Source organism: Microtus oregoni, unplaced genomic scaffold (assembly GCF_018167655.1).
Source record: "Microtus oregoni isolate MIOR12 unplaced genomic scaffold, Mior012 000092F_000, whole genome shotgun sequence".
In the NCBI taxonomy this organism is placed as follows: Eukaryota; Metazoa; Chordata; class Mammalia; order Rodentia; family Cricetidae; genus Microtus; species Microtus oregoni.
This window is the reverse complement of record NW_024544601.1, coordinates 187,422-209,636: the sequence shown is the minus strand read 5'-3', so window position 1 is coordinate 209,636 and position 22,215 is coordinate 187,422. Positions and strand designations below refer to the sequence as shown.

The window sequence follows — 22,215 nt, the reverse complement described above, 5'->3', positions numbered from 1 at the left end:
CTGCAGGTAGAAAGTGACCAAAGGATTTGAGGAAACTATCTTTCTAGTTTGAGTTTGAGGACGGCTGGGCTGGTCATAAATTCCACAGAGGCCTGCTTTTCTGAAACAGAAGCTGTGGTCTGAAGGTCACTGGATGTTCCAGAGTCCGTAAATCTAGAGAAAAGTTACTGATTAGCAAGTTTGCTGAATTTTTTTTTTAACGTCAGGAAGTTGCTTTACCTTGCAACTTAAAGATACTGAATAGGGCAGGGGGCACAAAGCAACTTTGGCCAGAGAACAATTGAAGCCATTAAGAAGCCCCACTCAGGAGTTATCTGCAGCAAAGCTCGTGGGACACTAATAATAAATTGCTTGCTTTCGTGACCTCCAAAACTTTGGATTGTTTTTTGAGACAGCTTTTCTCTGTGTAGCGTTGGCCATCCTGGAACTAACCCTAGACTAGGCTGGCCTCCAACTCAGAGATCTAACTGCCTCTGCCTTCCAAGTGCTAGGTTTAAAGGTGGGATTTTTTTCTTAGTTAAATCATCTGAAGTAGGAAGACACACTATTAATCCAGATCTTTTGAAGTGGGAAGATCCACTTTTATTTAATCCAGGTCTTTTGAGGTGGGACGATCCACCTGTACTCTGGGCCACCTTCTGCTGGCAGCCTAAATAAGTCCATGGAAGAGAGACACTTGCTCCCTGCCTGCTTGCCCTCACTCTCACTGACAAGTCCTTTCCTTCACTGGCATTAGAGCCTACTTCTTCAGGATTCCAGCTTACACTAAAAACCAGCTGAGACCTCCAGCCTCGTGGACTGAACAGCTACTGGATTCTTGGACCTTCTGTTGGAAGACAGCCATTGTTGAACTAGCAGGACCACAACCTGTAAGCCATTCTAATAAATCCCACATTCTATAAGTTCTATTCCTCTAGAGAACCCTAACACAAATTTTAGTACCAGGAGTGGTTATAGAGCAACAGAAGTATAGGGTTGAATATTTTAAGTATCTGGAATAGGGTTTCTAATTTGCTGACACCTACAGTTATCGAATCCTCTCCAGTTACTGAAGCCTCTCCTGGGAGCTCAGAGAGTACTGAGCATCCATGGGGTGAACTATTTTACAAACTGAAGGAGACAAATGCATTTGATTATCTTGATTCACCACTTGTGAGAGACGATGGATTTGGTGACTTTTGACAATTGGTGGGGAAAACACTTGAGGAAAATAAAGATGTTGGCTGTTTGCTCCTACCATCTCTGGATAAACTGACAATGGAAAAAATGCACTTCTAAGATCTCAGAATACAGAGAAGGACAACAATGAACTCAGTGATAAAACCGACCGGCTCCAGATGCACATAAACAGTCTAGAGGTTTCTAAGTGTGCCCTGGAAGAGAATCTTCTCTCCAGCAGCCAGAGCTCAAGTTGTGGAAAATCAAACTGAAGCTCTCAAAAGATTTGAATTACAATGAAAATTCAAGTCCCAGTCTTAGAGGGTGTCAGAGGTTAAAGTAAGGCATCAGTTGGTAAAGAATGGGATTCTGTACCTAGGGATGGGGATGTGTGGGAGGACCCTACTGATGCTGAGAACTCCGAACCCTCAGATTCTCAAGGTTTATCCCACCCAAGGAAGTAGTCTCTCAGCAGATGCACCCTCAGGCCACCCCCTGAAATACTGCCCTTTCTGCTTTGATTGAGGAAATCAATCCCGAGTTGTCCGCTAAATCAGCAGTGAATTTCTTTGAAGGTGATGCCAAGCAAAACAATACTGTTGTTCCTCGGGGCCCAGAAAGTTGCCTCTAGACTTATAACCAGATGCAAGGCAAAGCAGGCTCCTGGAGAAGAGGTAGAAAGTGTGGTCCAGGAGGAGATAAAGCTACGCTACTAAAGAGCTTAATGAGCTTGCTAATTCATTCAAGCAGAAGTCTGGGGAATATGTGTAGGAATGGATTGGTATAGTATAACGATGGAAGGAACATAATACTGGATCAGGCTGAGTTTATTGATATAAACTGAATGAAGAGTCTAGGTCTATGGAAGCTCGCTCAGTTAAAAAGGAAAGAGATGGGCGGTGGTGGTGCACACCTTTAATCCCTGTACTCAGGAGGCAGAGGCAGGCGGATCTCTAAATTCAAGGCCTGGTCTACAGAGAGTTCCAGGACAGGCTCCAAAGCCACAGAGAAACCCTGCCTTGGGGGAAAAAACATAAAGAGAAAGAATGGTGTTACCAGTTGGCGCTGGCACACACCTCTCATCCCAGTACTTAAAGGTAGAGGCAGGCAGTGGTAAGCATGGTCTACAGAGCAAGTTCCAGGACAGCCTGACCTACACAGAGAAACCCTGACTCAGAACAAAAGGGTGTTGTGTGATATTTTACTCTTTTGACTTTTCTGGGAGTTCCACCACCCAGCTCCCAAATAAATTATACAGAGGCTTATTATTCTTAGTTATGAATGTCCGACCTTAGCTTGGCTTGCTTCTTGCCAGCTTTTCTTAGTTTATATTATTCCAACGACCTTTTGCCTCTGGGTTTTTATCTTTCTCTATTTCTGTATACCTTTCTTTACTGCTTTCTCCGTGCCTGGCTGGGTGGCAGAGTGGCTGGGTGACTGGCTGGCCCCTGACGTCCTCCTCTTCTTGTTCTCTGTTGCTCTTCTTCTCTCCTCCCAGAGTTCTCCTTCTATTTATCCTCTCTGCCTGCCAGCCCCACCTATCCTTGCTCCTGCCTCGCTATTGGCCATTCAGCTCTTTATTAGGACCATCAGGTGTTTTAGACAGACACAGTAACACAGCTTCACAGAGTTAAGCAAATATGGCGCAAAGTCACACACCTGAAAATAATATTCCCCAACAAAAAAGTATCAAAATTTATTTGAATGGTTGGCTGAAGTATTTGTCGAAAGCTGGCCTGCTGAAAAGGAGTTGGAGATGGCTGATATCCCTCAGCTTGGTGTTGATGAAGGGATTGGAAGGCTCAGGGAAATTGCAAGGCTAGAGTGGATACGCTGTGTGAAACACAATTAATGGGTTCACTTGGGCCCCAAAGTAGCAGGGCCAAGTGTCAGGACCAAATCACCAGAGACAAGGTGGCTGTAGTTATAATGGGCAGCACGGACAAAGCCGTGTCCATAATGGTCTAACCAGTAATAGGCAGCACAGGCAAAGTAAATTCTGTGGTGGCATGATTCGTATGAACCTTTGGCACCAGTACCGCTTGAATGAAGGGATGACCAGATTCCCTTGAGGAAGGCCCTTGATAAAATACCTAAGAGTTTTGCTGTTACCCTTTCCCCAGTCCTTGCCCAGAGGGACCTATATCCTACATGGCTTTTTTTGTGTTGTTGTTTTTCGAGACAGGGTTTCTCTGTGGTTTTGGAGCCTGTCCTGGAGCTAGCTCTGTAGACCAGGCTGGTCTCGAACTCACAGAGATCCGCCTGCCTCTGCCTCCCGAGTGCTGGGATTAAAGGCGTGTGCCACCATCGCCCGGCATTTATTTTTTTTCTATGGTACCTGGAGGGACAGCCTTGGGTGCTGGGAACCGAACTCTTATATTTTTGGTTGTGAGCCTAGCCTTATAACGGCTGAGCCATCCCTCCAGGCCTGGTTTTTGGTTTTTCGAGACAGGGTTTCTCTGTAGCTTTGGAGCCTGTCCTGGAACTAGATCTTGTAGACTAGGCTGGTCTAGAATTCACAAAGATCTGCCTGCTTCTGCCTCCCAAGTGCTGGGATTAAAGACGTGTGCCACCACAGCCTGGCAAGGATCTATGGCCTTTTTACAAGGGTAACTGTACACTGGGGGAAAGGAAACAGTCTTTTTTTTTTCAAGACAAGGTTTCTCTGTGTAGCCCTGACTGTTCTAGAACTCTCTGTAGACCAGGCTGGCCTTGAACTCATAGAGATCTGCCTGCCTCTGCCTTCGGAGTGCAGGATTATAGGTATGCACCACCACCGCCTGACAGGAAACAGACTTTCTAGGATCTATTAGATACTAGTTCAGAATTAACACAGATTCCAGGAAACCCCAAAAGAAGCACTGTGGCCCTCCACTTAAAGTAAGGGATTGTGGAGGTCAGGTGATTGATTAATGAAGAGTTGGCTGAAGTCAATCTTATAGAAGGTTCAAAGGTTTCCAGAACTCTTCCTGTGGTTATTTCCCCAGTCTCAGAATGTATAATTGGGATAGATACACTTAGAAGCTGACAGAATTCCCACATGGGTTCCCTGATCTGCAGAGTGAGGGCCATTATGGTTAGAAAGGAATGGTATGGGAAGGGAAGGGAAGGGAAGGGAAGGGAAGGGAAGGGAAGGGAAGGGAAGGGAAGGGAAGGGAAGGGAAGGGAAGGGAAGGGAAGGGAAGGGAAGGGAAGGGAAGGGAAGGGAAGGGAAGGGAAGGGAAGGGAAGGGAAGGGAAGGGAAGGGAAGGGAAGGGAAGGGAAGGGAAGGGAAGGGAAGGGAAGGGAAGGGAAGGGAAGGGAAGGGAAGGGAAGGGAAGGGAAGGGAAGGGAAGGGAAGGGAAGGGAAGGGAAGGGAAGGGAAGGGAAGGGAAGGGAAGGGAAGGGAAGGGAAGGGAAGGGAAGGGAAGGGAAGGGAAGGGAAGGGAAGGGAAGGGAAGGGAAGGGAAGGGAAGGGAAGGGAAGGGAAGGGAAGGGAAGGGAAGGGAAGGGAAGGGAAGGAAGGGAAGGGAAGGGAAGGGAAGGGAAGGAAGGGAAGGGAAGGGAAGGAAGGGAAGGGAAGGGAAGGGAAGGGAAGGGAAGGGAAGGGAAGGGAAGGGAAGGGAAGGGAAGGGAAGGGAAGGGAAGGGAAGGGAAGGGAAGGGAAGGGAAGGGAAGGGAAGGGAAGGGAAGGGAAGGGAAGGGAAGGGAAGGGAAGGGAAGGGAAGGGAAGGGAAGGGAAGGGAAGGGAAGGGAAGGGAAGGGAAGGGAAGGGAAGGGAAGGGAAGGGAAGGGAAGGGAAGGGAAGGGAAGGGAAGGGAAGGGAAGGGAAGGGAAGGGAAGGGAAGGGAAGGGAAGGGAAGGGAAGGGAAGGGAAGGAAGGGAAGGGAAGGGAAGGGAAGGGAAGGGAAGGGAAGGAAGGGAAGGGAAGGGAAGGGAAGGGAAGGGAAGGAAGGGAAGGGAAGGGAAGGGAAGGGAAGGGAAGGGAAGGGAAGGGAAGGGAAGGGAAGGGAAGGGAAGGGAAGGAAGGGAAGGGAAGGGAAGGGAAGGGAAGGGAAGGGAAGGGAAGGGAAGGGAAGGGAAGGGAAGGAAGGGAAGGGAAGGGAAGGGAAGGGAAGGGAAGGGAAGGAAGGGAAGGGAAGGGAAGGGAAGGGAAGGGAAGGGAAGGGAAGGGAAGGGAAGGGAAGGGAAGGGAAGGGAAGGGAAGGGAAGGGAAGGGAAGGGAAGGGAAGGGAAGGGAAGGGAAGGGAAGGGAAGGGAAGGGAAGGGAAGGGAAGGGAAGGGAAGGGAAGGGAAGGGAAGGGAAGGGAAGGGAAGGGAAGGGAAGGGAAAGGGAAGGGAAGGGAAGGGAAGGGAAGGGAAGGGAAGGGAAGGGAAGGGAAGGGAAGGGAAGGGAAGGGAAGGGAAGGGAAGGGAAGGGAAGGGAAGGGAAGGGAAGGGAAGGGAAGGGAAGGGAAGGGAAGGAAGGGAAGGGAAGGGAAGGGAAGGGAAGGGAAGGGAAGGGAAGGGAAGGGAAGGGAAGGGAAGGGAAGGGAAGGGAAGGGAAGGGAAGGGAAGGGAAGGGAAGGGAAGGGAAGGGAAGGGAAGGGAAGGGAAGGGAAGGGAAGGGAAGGGAAGGGAAGGGAAGGGAAGGGAAGGGAAGGGAAGGGAAGGGAAGGGAAGGGAAGGGAAGGGAAGGGAAGGGAAGGGAAGGGAAGGGAAGGGAAGGGAAGGGAAGGGAAGGGAAGGGAAGGGAAGGGAAGGGAAGGAAGGGAAGGGAAGGGAAGGGAAGGGAAGGGAAGGGAAGGGAAGGGAAGGGAAGGGAAGGGAAGGGAAGGGAAGGGAAGGGAAGGGAAGGGAAGGGAAGGGAAGGGAAGGGAAGGGAAGGGAAGGGAAGGGAAGGGAAGGGAAGGGAAGGGAAGGGAAGGGAAGGGAAGGGAAGGGAAGGGAAAGAAAGGAAAGGAAAGGATAGGAAAGGAAAGGATAGGAAAGGAAAGGATAGGAAAGGAAAGAAAGGGATGGAAGCTATCAGAATTGCCTCTGCCGGGGAAAATAGTGAATCAAAAACAGTGTCGCAGGCAGAGGCAGGTGGATCTCTGTGAGTTCGAGACCAGCCTGGTCTACAGAGCTAGTTCCAGGACAGGCTACAAAGCCACAGAGAAACCCTCTCTCGAAAAACAAAATAACAAAAAAACAAAACAAAACAAAAAAAACAGTGTTGCATCCCTGGAGGAACTGCAGAGATCAGTGCCACCGTCAAGGACTTGAAAGATGCAGGGGTGGTGGTTCCACCCACATCTCCCTTTAACTCTCCTATCTGGCCAGTGCAGAAGACAGATGGATCATGGAGAATGACAGTTGATTGTTGAAAACTCAATCAGGTAGTGACTCCAATTGCAGCTGCTGTACCAGATGTGGTGTCCTTACCTGAGCAGATTAACACATGTCCTGGTACACAGTATGTAGCTATTCATCAAGAAATGCTCTTTTGGGCTGGAGAGATGGCTCAGTGGTTAAGAGCATTGCCTGCTCTTCCAAAGGTCCTGAGTTCAATTCCCGGCAACCACATGGTGGCTCACAACCATCTGGAATGAGGTCTGGTGCTCTCTTCTGGCCTGCAGACATACACACAGACAGAATATTGTATACATAATAAATAAATAAATATTAAAAAAAAGGAAAAAAAAGAAATGCTCTTTTCTGGTACATGTTCATAAGGACCACCAGAGGCAATCTGCTTTCAGTCAGCAAGACCAGCAGTATAAAACTGCAAAGTTTTACCTCAAGAATATATATTAACTCTCCATCCCTATGTCACAACTTAGACTGAAGGGATTTTTGTTGTTGTTGTTGTTGTTTTTTGGTTTTTCGAGACAAGGTTTCTCTGTAGCTTTGGTACCTGTCCTGGAACTAGCCCTTGTAGACCAGGCTGGCCTCAAACTCACAAAGATCCGCCTGCCTTTGCCTCCCAGTGCTGGGATTAAAGGCGTGCACCACCACTGCCCGGCAGATTGAAGGGATCTTGATCCCCTGTCTCTTCCCCAAAGTATCACACTGGTGCACTATATTGATGACATTGGGTTGATTGGACCAAGTGAGCAGGAGGCAACGACAACTTCGGACTCCTTGGTAACACATATGTACTCCAGAGGTTGGGAAATAAATCCAACCAAAATTCGAGGACCTTCTATGTCAGTGAAAGTCTTAGGAGTGCAGCAGTATGGGGCATGCAGAGATAGTCCTTCTAAGGTGAAGGATAAGTTATTGACCTGGCTCCCCCAACCACCAAGAAGGAAGTACACGTTTAGTGGGCCTATTTGGATTCTCACATGGGTGTGTTACTCTGGCCCATATACCAGGTAACTCAGAAAGCTGCAGTAGAAGCTAGCTCTTCAACAGATCCAGGCTGTTGTACAGGCTGCTCTACCACTGGGTCATATGATCCAGCAGACCCGATGGGGCTTGAGGTGTCAAGTGGCAGATTGGGATGCTGTTTGGGGTCTCTGGCAGGTTCTTATAGTTGAGCTTTTGGAGCAAGATTCTGCCATCATCTACAGACAGCTATTCTCCCTCTGGTCTAAAAGTGTTGGTTCCAGAAAGGAGAGCACTTCTGCTGGGAGTCACAAGAACATTCCATGGAACTGAAATCTCAGACTTCCCGCTGGCCCCTTTGACGCCCTTAAGTTAACAGGCTAAGAAAAGAATAGCAGTGTTAGGTGGGGTGATTGATCCAGATTACCAAGGGGAAACTGGATTGCTTTTCCACAATGGAGGTAAGAAAGATTATTCCCAGAGTGCTGGGCAGTGGTGGAGCAAATCTTTAATCCCAGCACTCGGGAAGTGGATGCAGAGGCAACCAGATCTCTATGAGTTTGAGGCCAGCCTGGTCTACAGAGTGAGTTCCATGACAGCCAAGGCTATTATATAAAGATACCCTGACTCAAAAACAAAACAATCCTCGTTTGTATAGTGGTGAGAAAAGAAAAAAAACAAAAAAAAGAAAGAAAGAAAGAAAGAAGGAAGGAAGGAAGGAAGGAAGGAAGGAAGGAAGGAAGGAAGGAAGGAAGAAAGAAAGAAAGAAAGAAAGAAAGAAAGAAAGAAAGAAAGAGATTAGGCTGGAGAGATGGCTCAGAGGTTAAGAGCCTTGCCTGCTCTTCCAAAGGTCCTGAGTTCAATTCCCACATGGTGACTCACAACCATCTGTAATGGGGTCTGGTGCCCTCTTTTGGCCTGCAGGCATACACACAGACAGAATATTGTATACATAATAAATAAATATTGAAAAAAAGAGATTATATCCAGAGCGCAAGAGAGCCTATAGGGCATCTCCTGGTGCTACCATGTCCTGTGGTTAAAGTCAGTGGGCAGCTAGAGCAGTAGTAGGTTGTAGTCATGGTCATCTTCTGCTCATCTGGAAAATGGAGGTTTCCAGTAAACTACTCTTTTAGGAGAACTCAAAAGAAGACTCATCTGGGAGCAGCAACAGAGATGGCTCAGAGGTTAAGAGCACTGGCTGCTCTTCCAGAGGAACTGGGTTCAATTCCCTGCATCCACATGGTGGCTCAGAACTGTCTGTAACTCCAGTTCCAGGGGAATCAAGCATCCTCACACAAACCTACAAAATACCAATGCACATAAAATAAAAATAAATAAGTTATTTTTTCTTTAAAAAAAGAAGGGCCCGGGAGCTGGAGAGATGGCTCAGTGGTTAAGAGCATTGCCTGCTCTTCCAAAGGTCCTGAGTTCAATTCCCAGCAACCACATGGTGGCTCAAAACCATCTATAAAGAGGTCTGGCGCCCTCTTCTGGCCTTCAGGCATATACACAGAATACTGTATACATAATAAATAAATAAATAAATGTTTAAAAAAAAAAAAAAAAAAAAAGAAGGGCCCGGGCAGTGCTGGTACACACCTTTAATCTCAGCACCAGGGAGAGGCAGGTAGATCTCCATGCCAGAGACCAACCTGGTCTACAGAGGGAGTTTCAGGACAACCGGGGCTGTTTTACAGAGAAACTCTTGTCTTGAAAAACTGAGAATTAGGGAAGGGGGAAAAATTAAAATAAAATAAAAACTGAGGATAGCAGGGTGGTGGTGTCGCACACCTTTAATCCCAGCACTTGGGAGGCAGCAACAGGCAGGTCTCTGAATTTGAGGCCAACCTGGTCTACCAAGTGAGTTCCAGGACAGCCAGAGTTGTTACACAAAGAAACCCTGTCTTGAAAAACAAAAACAAAAAAGCCCTAAGGAAACTGATGCTCAGAGATGAAAAATGCACTTGTTCAATTTATCTTTTCTTTTCTTTTTTTTTTTTTTTTTTTTTTTTGGTTTTTCGAGACAGGGTTTCTCTGTGGCTTTGGAGCCTGTCCTGGAACTAGCTCTGTAGACCAGGCTGGTCTCGAATTCACAGAGATCCGCCTGCCTCTGCCTCCCAAGTGCTGGGCAATTTATCTTTTCTTTTGTTTCTCTCTGTAGCTTTCTCTTTCTCTGTTTTGAGATCAAACTCAGGGCTTCATGTATACTTGATAAGCACTGGACCACTGAGCTACCAGCTCCTAGATCAATTCTTTTTTTGTTTGTTTGTTTTTCGAAACAGAGTTTCTCTGTAGCTTTAGAGCCTATCCTGGAACTAGCTCTTGTAGACCAGGCTGGCCTTGAACTCACAGAGATCTACCTGCCTCTGCCTCCGTAGTGCTGAGATTAAAGGCGTGCACCACCACCACCCGGCTCCGGTCCTCTCTTATCCCTCCTTCCATTCCATTGTTCTACTGATCTCACTGATGGAAGAAACCTGCCATTTCTGGATTCTTCCTCTCAAGAAAATTCTTTTACTTGGAGTGAAAAAAACAGACTATGAGGAACTGTGCTTATCGTTCAGGGGTCGAGGACTTGGCTAGCATGGATGGATTTCTGTGTTTAATCTCCAGCGCCACACAGAACAAATGATTCTGAGCAAGTCCCCTGACCTTTCTAGGCTTCTTTTTCCTCAGCACTATCCTCCTGCCTCCTCCTCTCTTCCTCTTCAGGTAGGTAACAAAGGTAGAGTTCAGAAATGAGAAGGGACAGGTGTTGGGACCTAATGGAGTCCTGGCCTTCCTACTCACCTCCCCTGTTGGTGACCATTCTTGCCCTTGTTGTTCTGGGTTTCTGAGAAACTTAAAAGTTCTTTACTCTCGGAGTTGTTTACCACCCCTGCTTCCTGAGTACCCATTGCCTTGGCCCTAACCCGAGGATCCAGCGATGAGGTCTCCATCCTGTTGATCCACCTGTCTGGGTTAGGTATAAAACCCCCTTGGTGATGTACAACAAAGGGCTTCTGATTCTGTACCATCCAGAGTGCGTGTTTCATTAATCCTGACGTCCTTTGCTCGGACTCGGCATCCAGGTTGGCGCGGCAGGCAGGGACTTCGGTTCTAGGTCTCAGTAGGCAAACACCTCTAATTGCTCCCTGGAAATAGTTTTAATAGTTTAAACACTAATGACAGTTCTGGATTACATTGGTTTTTCTTTCTGGAAAGAGGTTCCCAAAGCAGGGGACAGTGGGATCTCAGTTAGTAACCTGCTATTGTCAATGAATAGGCCAGGACACAGGCTGGGAGGAGGCATCTTGCCTGGAGTCCAAAGAAGATTGAGCTTTGTGTATTCTGTCAACTGAACAGAGTTAAAATTCTACAGGTGAGAGGGTAGTCCTGTGAGAATAATGGTTGTGTGTGTGTGTGTGTGTGTGTGTGTGTGTGTGTGAGAGAGAGAGAGAGAGAGAGAGAGAGAGAGAGAGAGAGAAACTGCTAATTGTGTGCTTCAACTCACATTCTATGAGTCTGAAAAATAATTAAACGCTAGGCATGGTGGCTTATACCTATAACCCCAGCAAGGAGATAGAGGACGTGCGGAGGACTAAGTGCATAAACAAAGGACTTTCCCGCTCGTTTCTACCCTCATCCTCACGGCAGGCTTCTCGCCTTAGGACTTTCGCATGGACTGCTCCCCTGCCTGGAATGCTCTTTCCCCTACATTTCCCCTATCTCTCTATCCTTGTCTTCGTTCAGATCCGGCACACCTGTCAGCTCTTCCAAACTGGACGTCCCAGCTGGCTCCTTTGGAATGTGGTCTTTTATCAATGACTCAGCGTTCCACAGCACTGACCACAACTGGTAATTAACTTTCTTATTCTTTGTCTTTCATCTCCAGGTCCCTGTATTAATATCTGGTAGTTAATGTTTGTTTCAAGACAAAAAGGCAGAAAGAATTAAACACAGGCTAGTGGCTGGGGAGATGGCTCAACAGTCAAGTGTCTCCCATAGAAACGTGAGGGCCTGACTTTGGTCCAAGCATCAGCGTAAAAAGCCAACTTCATAGGGGGCTGGAGAGATGGCTCAGTGGTTAAGAGCATTGCCTGCTCTTCCAGAGGTCCTGAGTTCGATTCCCAGCAACCACATGGTGGCTCACAACCATCTGTAAAGAGGTCTGGCGCCCTCTTCTGGCCTTCAGGAATACACACAGAATATTGTATACATAATAAATAAATAAATAAATAAAAAGCCAACTTCATAATTCTTTGTCTAGAGATGGAACCCTGTGAGATTACTCCCTTCCATAACAGCATGTCTTTTGTTGTTGTTTAGGCATCTAAATAATATCGTTGAGCTACCTTGACTGTAGCTTCCCTGTCATTTCGAGGAGACATGGTAACAATAAGAAAGAAAAAGAGGCCATGGATTGTAAGCACATAGAACGGTTGGACAGAAGGAAGGGAAGAAGGAAATGATGTGATGACATTTTAACTTAAAAATACATTTAAATAAAAAAAATACATTTAAATCCTAAAGAAAGAAAAGAAGAAAGAAAGAAAGAAAGAAAGAAAGAAAGAAAGAAAGAAAGAAAGAAAGAAAGAAAGAAAGAAAGAAAGAAAGAGAAGCCGGGCGGTGGTGGTGCACACCTTTAATCCCAGCACTCGTGGGGCTGGAGAGATGGCTCAGAGGTTAAGAGCACTGGCTGCTCTTCCAAAGGTCCTGAGTTCAATTCCCAGCAACCACATGGTGGCTCACAACCATCTGTACTGAGATCTGGTGCCCTCCTCTGGCGTGCGGGCATACATGGAGGCAGAATGTTGTATACATAATAAATAAATAAATCTTAAAAAAAAAATCCCAGCACTCGGGAGGCAGAGGCAGGCGGATCTCTGTGAGTTCGAGGCCAGCCTGGTCTCCAAGAGCTAGTTCCAGGACAGGCTCCAAAGCCACAGAGAAACCCTGTCTCGAAAAACAAAAATAAATAAATAAATACTTAAAAAATAAATATTTAAATAAAAAGGGGGGCCATGTTCTGTGGTCACACCTATGCCAGTACTTAGGGAAGGCAGGGCGAGGAGAGTCCCTGAGGCTTGCTAATCAACCAGGCTAAATGAATTGGTGAGCTTCAGGTTCAGTGAGAGATCCTGTCTTAAAAATAAATGTAAAGGTGGATGATGAAGCTGGAGAGATGGCTTGGCAGATAAAAATGCATACTGTTGTCGAAAAGGCCTCTAGTTTAGCTCCCAAATTGTAAAGCCTGTTTTATAAATCGGGGAAGGGAAAAGAAAAGAAATACAGGCTAAGTGACTGAAAGCTTAAAGGAATAAATGAACATACACATGAGAGGCTAAATAAAAATGAGATCAGTGTACAAAAGGAACTGTGGGGGAAAGAAGCCCAAATCACACATTTAGGACACCAAACAAACGCACACTTGGCTACGCAAAGATGTATTCTATTCTTTTTAATCCCTGAGTGATGAGAACTGAAATCTTTTGTCTAAGAAGGGATGCTGAGTTTAGAGGGGCTATGAGGCTCAGCCGCAGCTGAATCTGGAAGCTAACAGTCAGTGGATAGGGATCTGGATAGTAGAGCAGGCAGAGTGATGGAAGAGTTAGAGGGACCGGCCTTCAGGAAGGAGCACGGTGGCCTTAGTCATCCCACTCGTCATCCTCTTCATCCTCGCCGGTCTGATCCTCTCCTTCGTCTGGAGGAAGAAAGATTCACAGTGTGACTCAAGACAAGAAAGTACGTTCAAGGCCCCGAGGAATTACCTATGGCCTAGGAAGTAAAGCTCCAGCCCTGGGGGACTGACGTTTTCTGCTAGAGGCACACCTTGGGTAAAACAGGGATTTGGGTAAGGGGTGTTCTAGCTGGAGTCCAAGTCCATGCAGTATTTTTTTAAAAAAGTAAATGTTAGGCTGGGTGTGGTGGCACAGGTCTTTAATCCCAGCACTCAGGAGGCAGAGGCAAGTGGATCTCTGTAAGTTTGAGCCGAGCCTGATCTACACAAAGAGTTCCAGGATGGCAAGGGCTACATTAACAGTGAGACCCTGTCTTTGACAGGGTTTCTCTGTAGCTTTTGAGCTTGTCCTGGAACTCGCTCTGCAGACCAGGTTGGCCTCGAACTCACAGAGATCCACTTGCTTCTGCCTCCTTAGTGCTGGGATTAAAGGTGTGTGCCACCACTGCCCAACTGAGACCCTGTCTTAAAAACAACAAATATATTAATGGAGCTGCACATCGTGATGCGTGCATATAACTTTAGCACTTGGGAGGTTGAAGTAGAGAATCATGAATTTGAGACCAGGCTTGCTTGGACATAGCAAGTTCCAGGACAGCCAGGGCTATGCAGAGAAACCCTGTTTTGAAAAAAAAAAAAAGGAGGAGGAGAAGGAGGAGGAGGAGGAGGAGGAGGAGGAGGAGGAGGAGGAGGAGAAAGAAGAAGAAGAAGAAGAAGAAGAAGAAGAAGAAGAAGAAGAAGAAGAAGAAGAAGAAGAAGAAGAAGAAGTAGTAGTAGTAGTAGTAGTAGTAGTAGTAGTAGTAGTAGTATTGGATTTGATTCCCAGCACCACGTAAACTGTGAGTGGTGGTGCCCACCTGTTTAGCTGTTATCCCAGCAGCCCTGGGACGATCGGAGCTCTATATCAAGTATGTGGCTTATAGTACAAGAGACCTTGCCACAAATAACCACCACCACATGTCGTTAGTCTGGATATTCATGATAACCCCTATGTTACTTAATATGGCAGGTTTAAACATTAGCAAAAGTGGGGCATTTTATTATTGTTTCTTACTGAAGTAATACTAATATTGTTGATTATGAATGAAGCAAATCAGAATATGGTCAGATGATGAGATTTCTTAAAATATTATCACATAATGGATTCATACTCAGGTTAATATTAATATTGTGAAGTCAGAATTAATGACATTATTGCTAACCTGTTCTCAATCTATTGGAAATAGGCCAAAACTAGTATTAGCACCACATACTGGGTTAATGACAGTGTAAGTGGCACATTCAGTTCTTAACTGTAGAAAGGCTAGGTTAGTGCCCAATAGAACATATGGACTCGTACAGAGAAAATTAGCATGGCCCCTGTACAATAATGACATGAAAATTCATGAGGAGTTCCATAGTTTTGCAAAAAAATGGTCAGGTTATGATATTATCACACAATGAGTTGATGTGAGTCTGTGACTGATTGGACTTAATATTATTGCCAAGGAAGGAGGTTTCTCTTCTTTAGATTATGTCTTTATTTATTTGTGTGTGGGCCCATGTACAAAAATAGACATCAGAGAATAACTTGCAAGAATTGGTTCTCTGCTCCTACCACATGAATGCTGGCTGTCGGTGAAACTCAGGTCATCAGGCTTGGCAGCAGGTGCCTTCACCACTGAACCATCCTTCCAGCCTCTTGTTTTGTTTGTTTGTTTGTTGAAGTTGGGTCTACTGAGCCCTAGCTAGCCTTGAACCCTATGTAGACCAGGCTGGCCTCAAACTCACAGAAATTTGCCTGCCTCTGCTTCTCCAAGTGCTGAGCCACCATCCCAGCAAAGATAGATTTCTTATTTGTTTAATTCTATTATTTATGTATGAGTGTTTGCCTGCATGGACGTTTGTGCATCAAGTATGTGCCTGGTGTCTGTGGAGTTCCAGAGGAGGTTGTTGGATCCCTTGGAACTAGAGTTATAGATATTTGTGGGCTGCCATCTGGGTGCTGGGAGTTGACCCCATGTCCTCTGAAAGAGCAATCAGTGCTCTTAACCAAAGATGGAGTTCTTTATAATAGTATCTTCACATACGGAGCTGGAGACTGAAACATCCCATCTGGCATGGAAGCTCCTTAAGCCAGAAGATAAACAATTCAAAATAGCTTCAAGGAGTCCCTGAAACTGACCAGATTCACTAGGCCCCTTCTTCTAGAATAATCAATATCAAGACTATTGTGAGTCACTCTCAGACAAGCCAGCCTCAAAGGAGACTCTGAGACCAGACCAGCTGTCTGGAAGCAGAAGCCAGCTGAGCTGCCTGGAAGAGGTTTAGACCAATTGAGTCACTTGGAAAAGATAATCCAATTTGTTGTGCAGTGCGCTCCAGGCTCCCAGCTTTTGTGAGCTGTCCCCCATGCTGGGGTGGGCTTTGATCATGTTGCTGTCTTTGAGTCATTTCTGTGCCTGTACGTAACCCTTCACCCATATTCCAGTAAGTAACCCCAATAAAACTCATTTGGTTCACCACGTTGGGCTTTGGTGGTATCTGTACTTTGGTCTGTAATGGGCTCCCTATCTAGGGTGAGTAGACATTGTATGTTTCCCCAAGAAAAGTCTTGTCACTCAACTAATGTTAATATCACTGAATATATGTGGCTAATGTTCATATTGTGGAATACCCTGGCATATGTTACTGTTATTGCCAAAGATACACTTCATTGTCTTCCTGTTGCTTGATGACTTGATAGTAACAGGCTGAAGATGGCACCAGCCCCACCCTAGCTTTCATGGGAATACTGCTATCCACAGATGGGTGAATGCTGGGTTTTGTTTTCATTGCTGCACATGGGACCTAAGGCCTTAAAAGCATGCTAGGCAGGTGCACTGCCACCAAGCTACCTCCCCAGCCTCTTCTGTCGACTGTTAGGGTTTCCTGACTCGGGCTGCCCTTCAATTCGAGATCTTCTTCAACTTTTCCCGCACTGGAATTACAGGCATATCCCACCACATGGGCCTCTGGTGTCGCCATTAAGAGTGACACCAGGAGCCTGGGGCGGGGGACACACCTTTAATCACAGCACTTGGGGAGCAGAGGCAGGCGGATTTCTGTGAGTTTGGGGCCAGCCTGGTCTACAAGAGTTAGTGCCTTGTGACACAGAGAAACCCTGTCTCAAAAAAACAAAAGAAAATAAAAAAAAAGAGTGATATCTGAAGCTGTTTTCAGGCCAGTTCTAGCTAGCCCTGGGAGTTGGGTCCCAGTTCTGGCAAAGTGGGCTCACCTGAGGAATGGATGACCCTACTCCTCTTCTGCATCACGTGCATCAGGGCACCCACGAGGCCCTCTGACCTCTGAGGTGGAGGTTGCTGGACGGAGTTCTCTAGAGCTCCAGGGGTCTGCACCGAGAAATTGGGGCACAGAAAGTTCAGGACTGTGAGAAGAGCATTTTTCCTGCCCCTTCTTCCTTTCTTCTCTCACACACTCCAGTCCCTTTCAGGGGACCACACCAATCTCCAAATTATCACTGGATCCCCAACGCCTGGCATGCTCAACAACCTCAACCATGGCCCCCAAGCAGCTATCCTGCCCCTCTTTACCTTGTTGAGCTGAATTCCCTGCCGAATTTGATCCAAAAGTGCGCCCCGGCCCCCACCAGGTGCGGGCCCTCCCGCAGACGGCGGAGTAGGTGGGAGCGGGGGAGGGGCTGGCCCACTCCCAGTACTGGGTGGAGGTGGTGGTGGCGGCGGCGGTGGTGGTGGTGGCACTGGTGGTCCCCCAGCTCCAGGGAGTGGAGGAGGTGGCGGTCCAGATCGTCCTGTGGCTGGAGGGGGTGGTGGTGGAGGGCCCCCTCGGCCTGGGGGTGGTGGCCCCCGGGGTGTTGGTGGGGAGGGGGTACCCCCCACAGGTACAGGGGGCAGTGGACCACAACGACCCTTATTATTCCCCACAGTAGGAGGTCGCAGAGGTTGGCTCCCTCCTCCTCTGCAAGGTGGCGGCGGTGGGGGGAGTGGCTCTGCAGAGGGGAAAAATTATAGTAAGTCTAATAATTTTTACTCGTTTCCTGAACTTCATTTTTTTTTTCTTTTGGGCTTTAAGACCAAGTTTCTCCGCATAGTTCTTGCTGTCCTGGCACTCGCTCTGTAGACCAAGCTAGAATTGAACTCAGGCGTGCGCCGGCTTTGTTTTTTTTCTTTTTCTTTTCTTTCTTTCCTTTTGGTTTGTTTACGAGACAGGGTTTCTCTGTAGCTTTGGAGCCTGTCCTGGTACTAGCTCTTGTAGACCAGGCTGGTCTCGAACTCACAGAGATCCGCCTGCCTCTGCCTCCCCCCGAGTTCTGGGATTAAGGGAGTGTACCACCGCCGCCGGGTTCATTTTTTTGTTTATTCATAAACTACGCATCCCAACCAATAGACCCTTGATTCTTTTCCATGAAAAAACGGAGTGACTTGAGTGTTTTTCTAGGCTAACAACCCCCAGGACAGAAAAAAGGGAGCTCACCCTGGCGCCTCATCTCCTGCCGGACAGCCTCTATCCCACCCTGATTCTCAATGAAGTCATAGATTAGCTTGGAAGTCTCCGCATCAGTGAGTTGGGCCTCGCTGATTCCTGCCCTGGAGAACAGGCTCCGCAGATCTGGGTCAAGGTTGTTCACCTGCCCCAATGGAAAAAAGGGCAGAGCAGGGTTGCAAGAGTAAAGGGAATTAGGAAGGGGCACAGATTGTCACCAAATCCATGACAAGGAGGGATCCGAGAAGACTGTGAGAAGGTCTGGGAGTGGAGTCTGAGCCCTGGCCTACAAAAGAGTGTATGGAAGTTGGGTCCAGGGCCTTTGATCTACTCACGTCAAATCCATTCTGGGGATCCCAGCCCACGTGGCTGACATGTCTAGGGAAGGGAAGGGGGTGTCAGTGAAGCCCCCTTCTCTTGGCAAAGCTCTCTTACCCTCACCTTCCCAGAGGGGTCTGAGGGGCCAGAACAAGCGAGCAAATGTGAAGCCGGAGTTTGCAAGCTTAGAAAGGTCCACAGTCTGTGATGCCCATGTGCTCACTTGGTCATCCTTTCGCCATCCACCCCCTGGTCCTGTGTCTACCTCGGTTCACGTTCATCCATCAGACCATTGAGTTGACGGTGTTTCTATCCCTCCACCCATCTGCTCACATACATACGTGTACAAATTTGCCCACCCCTTTCTCTTTCTTCATATTTGTTTACCCATCTACTCATGTATTTACTGTTTTCTTTCTTCCTGCCTCCCTTCTGCCCTTCCTTCCTGCTCCTCTTTCCCCTTCATTACTCTCTCTCTTGTCTGAGATTTTTTGTTTTGTTTTGTTTGGTTGATTTTTTGTTGTTGTTGTTGTTTTTTCGAGACAGGGTTTCTCCGTAGCTTTGGAGCCTGTCCTGGAACTAGCTCTTGTAGACCAGGCTGGCCTCAAACTCACAGAGATCTACCTGTCTCTGCCTCCTGAGTTCTGGGATTAAAGATGTGCGCCACCACCGCCCACACATTTGTCTTTATTTATAAACTATCTACTCATCCACTTAACTATTTATCTAGCCCTATCCACTTTGTCTGTGAGCCGACCTCCATATCAATATCCTGCCTATATCCTCATGCACCTGCCCACTTACCACTGACTCATCTGTTCCTCCAACCAATCACCTACCCATTCATTCTTCAGCCCATTAATTGATTAACCTATCCATTCATCCACCCATACACATCTGTCCATCCTTCCATTTGCTTAGCTGTGCCCCTGTTCATGTGTTCTCCCACCCACTGGGGTCTTTGGGCTCACAGAGGGAAAAGTTCTCACTTGAATCCACTCGGCGCCCCAATATCAGCTTTACTGATCTTCTTTTTCCCTGAGCGTTTCTTATCAGCTGGGCCAGGGCCCGGAGCAGGGAGCCCACGGTATCGTGAACTTGTGATGTCAGGGTTCTGAATGTCGACTGTCACAAGTCCTAGAGATAGTGGACCTGATGGGCCTGTGGAAAAAATAATGGGAATGAACCACTGATCAATTTACCTACAGCCAAAGCACAGGGGCAAGAACTAGTGCCAGGCGGAGGTAGTGCACACTTTTAATGCCAGCATTTAGGAAGGCAGAGGCAGGCGGATCTCTGTGAGTTCAAGGCCGGCCTGGTCTACAGAGTAAGTTTCAGAACAACCAAAGATACACAGAGAAACCCTGTCTCGAAAAATGGAAGTGGAGAAGGAGGAGGAAGAGGAAGAAAAGAAAGAAAAAGAACTAGAAAGACTATTGAGGAATTATTATATATGTTTGATGGTCATGGAGGAAATGGATGACAGGGGTCTAAGCAAGGCCCAGGGAGAGGTGGATGGATCCCCAAAATCATTCAGTCACGATTCATGTATGCTTATCGTTCAAGCACTTGCTTGTTCATTCTCTGGCTGGTTGGATAAATGGCTTATTAAATTATTCATTCATCTAATCACCTAATCTTTCTTGGATAGAATATTATGTCATTTAATCTCATGTTTGTGTGAGTATGGGTATTTGGTATGAATGTGTATTGTATGCATGCATGGCACATGTGTGGAGGTCAAAGGTCATCTTTATATAGAACCTGAAGACCTGGGGATAGAGCTCAGGTCTCCAGGCTCAGTGACAGGTGCTGAGCCATCTTACCAGCTCTCATTTATTTCATTTTTCACTATTCATCCATTTACATACCCATTCATTAATTCACTGAGCATTCATTCATTACTTGAATGCAAGTAAGTATTCACCCACTTACCCAAATACCCACTCACCTTTTCATCTCTAATCTATCATCAGTTCATCTGCCTGCCGCCTCCATCAATGTTCTCATCTCTCCACTCATCCACCCAGCCAGCCAGCCACCGCTTTACATATCTACTCATCCATGAACTAACTTCCCACTATCTCTCCAGAGACATGAGAATCACCACTCACCCCCATGGTCTCCACCTGGATGCGGGGGCAGAGGTGGGAGCCCTCCTCTTCTCTCTGGGGAAAATAGGATGAGTTAAGATCTCATAGTCTTGCCACAGGTTTCTGGGGTAGTTCCTTATAACCTCTACTTGAACTAGAGGACTCACCTTCATTGGTCGGTGCTGGTGGTGGTGGCAGCTGGCGTCTTTCTGTGGTTAAATGGGCAGACTGAGAGCCAGATCCATGAGAGGGGCTTTTCGAGCCTCCCGGCCATGTACTCACTTCTGCCTAAGCTATCTTCTCAACCCCCAGCAAGGCCTTCTTACCTCCACTTTGCCTCTGATTCCTTTTTTGTATCTTCTCCTGCACCAAGGACCGGAAGGCCTGGGCTTCACTCTCATCCGCAAAGTTCAGTCCTACTTGGCAGTCCTATATATGCCTTGGGGTCAGCAACCTTGTAGCACTCCCCACCCCCCAGACTTTCTCATCACCTCCCCACACCCCAGCTGCAACCCAGGACTAGGCTGGTCACTTACATCTCCAGCAAAGGTGTGGAAGAAGGGGGTGGGAGTGAAGTAGACCAGCTGTGAGTACAGCTCCTGTTCCCAGAGCAGCCGACCAGCCTGTAGAGAGGCAGGGTTGGGGACATGCTGGCATCCAGGCACCCTGGGTGGCAGACCTTTGTTTGCTGATCAGGAAGTCTAGTGTCCAGATTTGGTGTCCTAGAGTCTTAGTCAGAGATCTCCAGCTCAGTAGCAGAGTCTGGGGTCTAGGTGTCTGCTATGGAGGATTGGGGTAGAGTCTTAGATGCGGACATTGACCTGAGAGATTAAGGTCTGGAATCTGAGGCCTATTTGTAGGAGTTGAGGGATCAACTTTAAGAATCTAGGCCTAAGCAAATTCAACATGTTGGATTTAGAAGAGATTGAGGCTAAGGCTCAGATAGAATATGGTGCTCTGGGGAATTTGTGGAGCAGATCAGGATCTTGATATGGACCTTCTAAGCTCAGTCACCTCACCTGGAATGAGAAAACACTACTCGGGACTGTATTGGTCTTTGGTTCTGGAGCTCTGATATGAACAAGGGCTTGGGGCTATGGCCAAAAACTGGTTTTGCAGGTTGGAAACTAGCTTTCCTATCCAGTGGGGCCTGGAGTCACCTGAAGACCATAAAGGCGGATGAAGTAGGACTTCTGAGGGTTGTCTTTCACGAAGCACACAGCCCCACAGTGTTCCATGGTCCAGTGCTCAGCTCCAGGGGGCAGTGCCAGGTACAGCTGAACAACTGCAGTGGCCAGTGTCTAGGATGGGAGAGCAGTGGTCAGCACATTCTGTTCATGGGTAACCAGGCCTGGTCCCTGCTTGCCCAAGGCTGTCATGAGCTTGTGGGGAAAAGTTATAGCCAGGAGGGAGGTGAGTAGATATCATGATAGTCCTGGGATCCACAAACTATGGTAAGTGAATTCTGGGGGAGGAGATGGGGTAAAGGGAAAAGAGGGATGATGGGAAGAAGAAGGAGCAGGGAAGTATGGGTAAGAGGAGGAGGCAGAAGGGGGAAAAAGAGGTAGAGAGGAAGAGGAGGAAAGGGAGGACCAGGAGATCCTCAACTCACCCAGCATTTTCGGCCAAGCAGCTCAAAGAGTCGCTGGTTCTCATGGTCCTGGAGGAGGTTGGAAGGAATGTTTTGCTGAACTGCTGGTCCCCCTCGACCCCCAGGCCTGCCTCCTACGGGGCCACCACTCATGGTGCCTTCTGCCCCAGTCCTCTTCTGCTAAGCTCTGGGTGCAGGGTAAGAAGAGGAACTTCCGCAGTGAGCAAGGGAACAGGAAGTGCAATAAACCACAAGGGAAACAAGTCCTCCAGGGGCCCCCAGAGGGCCTATCCTCCTCCCTAGGACTGGTTTGGGTCATCCTCCATTTGCCTGACTAGAACTATGTTTGTAATTAGCTCAAGGCTTCTTTCTTCTTCTTTCCTTCTCTCTCTCTCTCTCTCTCTCTCTCTCTCTCTCTCTCTCTCTCTCTCTCTCTCTCTCTCTCTCTCTCTCCATCTTCTTCTGACAGGTTCAGATCTGACTTGCTCTAGGTGGTACTGAGAGCTAAGCCATCTGGAGCACTCCTACAGGGCTGGCTGCACAGAGCGAGCATAGTCACAAGGCCTCCTTCCTCCCCAAAG

General features: G+C 47.6%; 1 protein-coding gene and 1 non-coding gene across 2 annotated transcripts; one reads left to right on the top strand and one right to left on the bottom strand.

Annotated features, from left to right (window-relative positions):
• Positions 1-12,884: 12,884 nt before the first annotated feature.
• Positions 12,885-21,817, bottom strand: LOC121442572 (wiskott-Aldrich syndrome protein homolog). Its single transcript, XM_041644156.1, has 12 exons — positions 21,656-21,817; positions 21,204-21,344; positions 20,580-20,666; positions 20,370-20,472; positions 20,211-20,252; positions 20,065-20,118; positions 18,940-19,111; positions 17,968-18,010; positions 17,624-17,777; positions 16,723-17,138; positions 16,407-16,521; positions 12,885-13,114 (listed from the first exon to the last, which is right to left on the bottom strand). Exons 1-12 carry the CDS (start codon positions 21,785-21,787, stop codon positions 13,059-13,061), a joined length of 1,515 nt encoding a protein of 504 aa, XP_041500090.1. The 5' UTR covers positions 21,788-21,817; the 3' UTR covers positions 12,885-13,058.
• LOC121442590 lies at positions 14,452-14,554 on the top strand. The gene has a single exon (XR_005973574.1). It is a non-coding gene; the product is annotated as a U6 spliceosomal RNA (small nuclear RNA).
• Positions 21,818-22,215: the final 398 nt, after the last annotated feature.

Bases quoted from the DNA above. Each gene is read 5' to 3' on its own strand.
- LOC121442572 (XM_041644156.1), bottom strand. From the start codon at position 21,787: ATGAGTGGTGGCCCCGTAGGAGGCAGGCCTGGGGGTCGAGGGGGACCA. The intron at 17,139-17,623 runs GTGAGCTCCCTT...TCCCCTCTGCAG, and splicing joins GCAGGAGATGAGGCGCCAGG to AGCCACTCCCCCCACCGCCG. The intron at 16,522-16,722 runs GTAAAGAGGGGC...TTCTCGGTGCAG, and splicing joins AGGGAATTCAGCTCAACAAG to ACCCCTGGAGCTCTAGAGAA.